This window comes from Nanorana parkeri, unplaced genomic scaffold (assembly GCF_000935625.1).
Source record: "Nanorana parkeri isolate BGI_ZX_2015 unplaced genomic scaffold, ASM93562v1 scaffold2136, whole genome shotgun sequence".
Taxonomy (NCBI): Eukaryota; Metazoa; Chordata; class Amphibia; order Anura; family Dicroglossidae; genus Nanorana; species Nanorana parkeri.
The window spans coordinates 186233-188490 of record NW_017308404.1 but is presented as its reverse complement, the minus strand read 5'-3'; the positions used below and the strand labels follow the sequence as shown (position 1 = coordinate 188490).

The following is a 2258-nucleotide window of genomic DNA, read 5'->3' as shown; positions in this document are numbered from 1 at the left end:
CGCGCCGTGATTGGCTGGCGGCCGCACACTACGGAGCCGGTGGGCGGAGCCTCGGGCCGCCCCCGTCGTGATTGGACGGCGGCGGACACCTTACACCGGCGCCCGCAACTTCCCCACAAGGTCACCGCTGCCGGGCCTGGCACAGTGGATTCTGAAGAGTAAGCGCTGCTTGTGGCACCTTCTCATTGGATGATCTCTGTGATCTGACAGGTTCACTTTATGAGATCCGTAGTTCAGAGAAGGAGACAGAGTCCGGCCCACCGATAACGAAGTGCACAGACGCACTAAGCACACAGAGATCTATGAGTATTGCATGATGAGTGTTTCCGGACCTTCCATGTTCTGAACCAGTTCTTTCCTTCTTCCAGAACTCTGACATGTGGAACCAAACTTCTGAACCTGTGGACGTCCTTCCAGTCTGGTGCCGGGCCGGGAAGCGGGGGCAGGAGGACCATGCCAATGCAGAAGCTGGTCATGCAGGTGAGTGTATTCCCGGGGGGGAATCTGATTGGCAGATCCTGGTGCGGTCATACACGGTGAGATCGGAGGAGGTCATCCGGGGTCATAGACAAACCAATCTGACAATTCATGGAAAACGTTCCATTGGATGAAATACTCTGCCGGCCATTTATGAACATTTCAAGGGGTTTAGTCATTGCAGAGCTTCTGCCCCGCGGAGGCGGATATCTGCTGTCCAGGCTCCTCCCCCTCTGTGCTGGGATTGGTGGCAGCCCTGTGGGGGGGTGGATTATAATACACACGTCTCCCCCCGGGTTTTCTCCTGGAATCTCCCTCACAGACTTTCTTCCCAATTCCGCGGAATGGGATCTTGCCGAGGGATGCGGTGCTGAGATTTCTGCTCCTCTATTCAGGTGGATTTCCCGTCTCCGGCTTTCGATATCGTGCACAGAGCTCCCGATGCGACGAGCTGCAGCATGCCGCAGAGCATCGAGACACTGGACAAGGATGCCAAGAACAGGCTGCTGACTCTCCTCTCCAAAGAGGCCGTGTCTGGGTAAGAGGCCGGTGACCCCTCATCGGCTGTATAGTGATTGTGTCCCCGATATCCGGGACTTACTGTGCGTGTGTCCGGGCAAAAACGTCACATAGAGTACAGATCAGCAATACCCGTCTGTGTGCTGGACACCCGGGGAGCTCCTAACTTCCTGTTTAAGCTTGCAACAGTCTACTGCCCTGAATCCCAAGAAGTGGTGTCACCTTCTATACCATTGATGGTGTACCCGTAGTATTATCTATAGCGCTGGTGATAGTCCTAAGGCCGGGTTCCCACCGGAGCGTATTACAGGCCGTAGGAACGCGCTACAAAACGCCCTCCGCCCAAAGAAGTACAGGAGATTATTTGGGGCGTATTTGCCGCGCTTATCCATTGGGATACTGCCAGATAGCCCCCGGAAACGCGCGTTTGTCGCGCATTTCTTTTACCGTAAAAACGTGCGGCATGAAACGCATGTTCCGTACGCCTAGGTGTGAACCCGGCCTAATACTCCCTGGGACCCCCTCCATCCCGGAACGGAGACTTTGTTCCCTCCTCTGACGTCGTTATATTGCAGGTTATCGAAAGAAGACAAATCCCTTCTGTGGGAGAAACGTCACTACTGCTACCAGAACCGAACCAGCCTTCCCCGGATCCTGGCCAGCGCCCCCAAATGGGACATGTCCTACCTGGCCGACATCTACTCCCTACTGCGCTCCTGGCTGCCTCTGACCCCGCTCTCTGCGCTGGAGCTGCTGGACTCCAGGTGAGCCACATGGGTAACATAAGCTGCTGCGTAGTATGGAGCCTGCTGATCCCCGTACGGACCCCTCAGGCCCGGATACATTGAACTGGTTTCATATGGTTCTGTGAGGTCACTGTGCCACCCTGAGGGCTTGTTCACACGACGTCCGGATTCTGTCCGGACCAGAACCGTGCGCTCCTGCACCCCAAATGCATCCCAATGTCTGCCTATGTGTTTTATGGGTTACAGTTCTCACCAGCGCAGAAAAAATACTGCATGTCACATTTTCTCCGGTCCGGAAACGCACGAACGCGTCAAAAACGCACTGCAGTTAGCTGACAGCCCCACTCCACAAAGAACTGGAACGCATCGGGAACGCGGTACAAAACGCGTTGCACGCATAGCACCGCGTCTGCAGATCTGCCCCAGAAAAATGGTGTGAACAAGCCCTGAGGAAGGGACCCGGCGTGGCCCCGAAACGTTGGCTGTATGACCAATGTGCGTTCTCTGACCCCGGGC

The 2258-nt window shown here is 55.7% G+C and overlaps 1 protein-coding gene across 1 annotated transcript in view; it reads left to right on the top strand.

The window, feature by feature from the left end:
- PIK3C2A (phosphatidylinositol-4-phosphate 3-kinase catalytic subunit type 2 alpha) overlaps window positions 1–2258 on the top strand; it is a gene marked incomplete at its 5' end in the record, with an annotated part of 40727 nt that overhangs the window by 16695 nt on the left and 21774 nt on the right. The window contains 3 exon segments of the mRNA XM_018572803.1: window positions 369–480; window positions 873–1015; window positions 1572–1773. Coding sequence (XP_018428305.1) covers window positions 369–480; window positions 873–1015; window positions 1572–1773 — 457 coding nt within the window.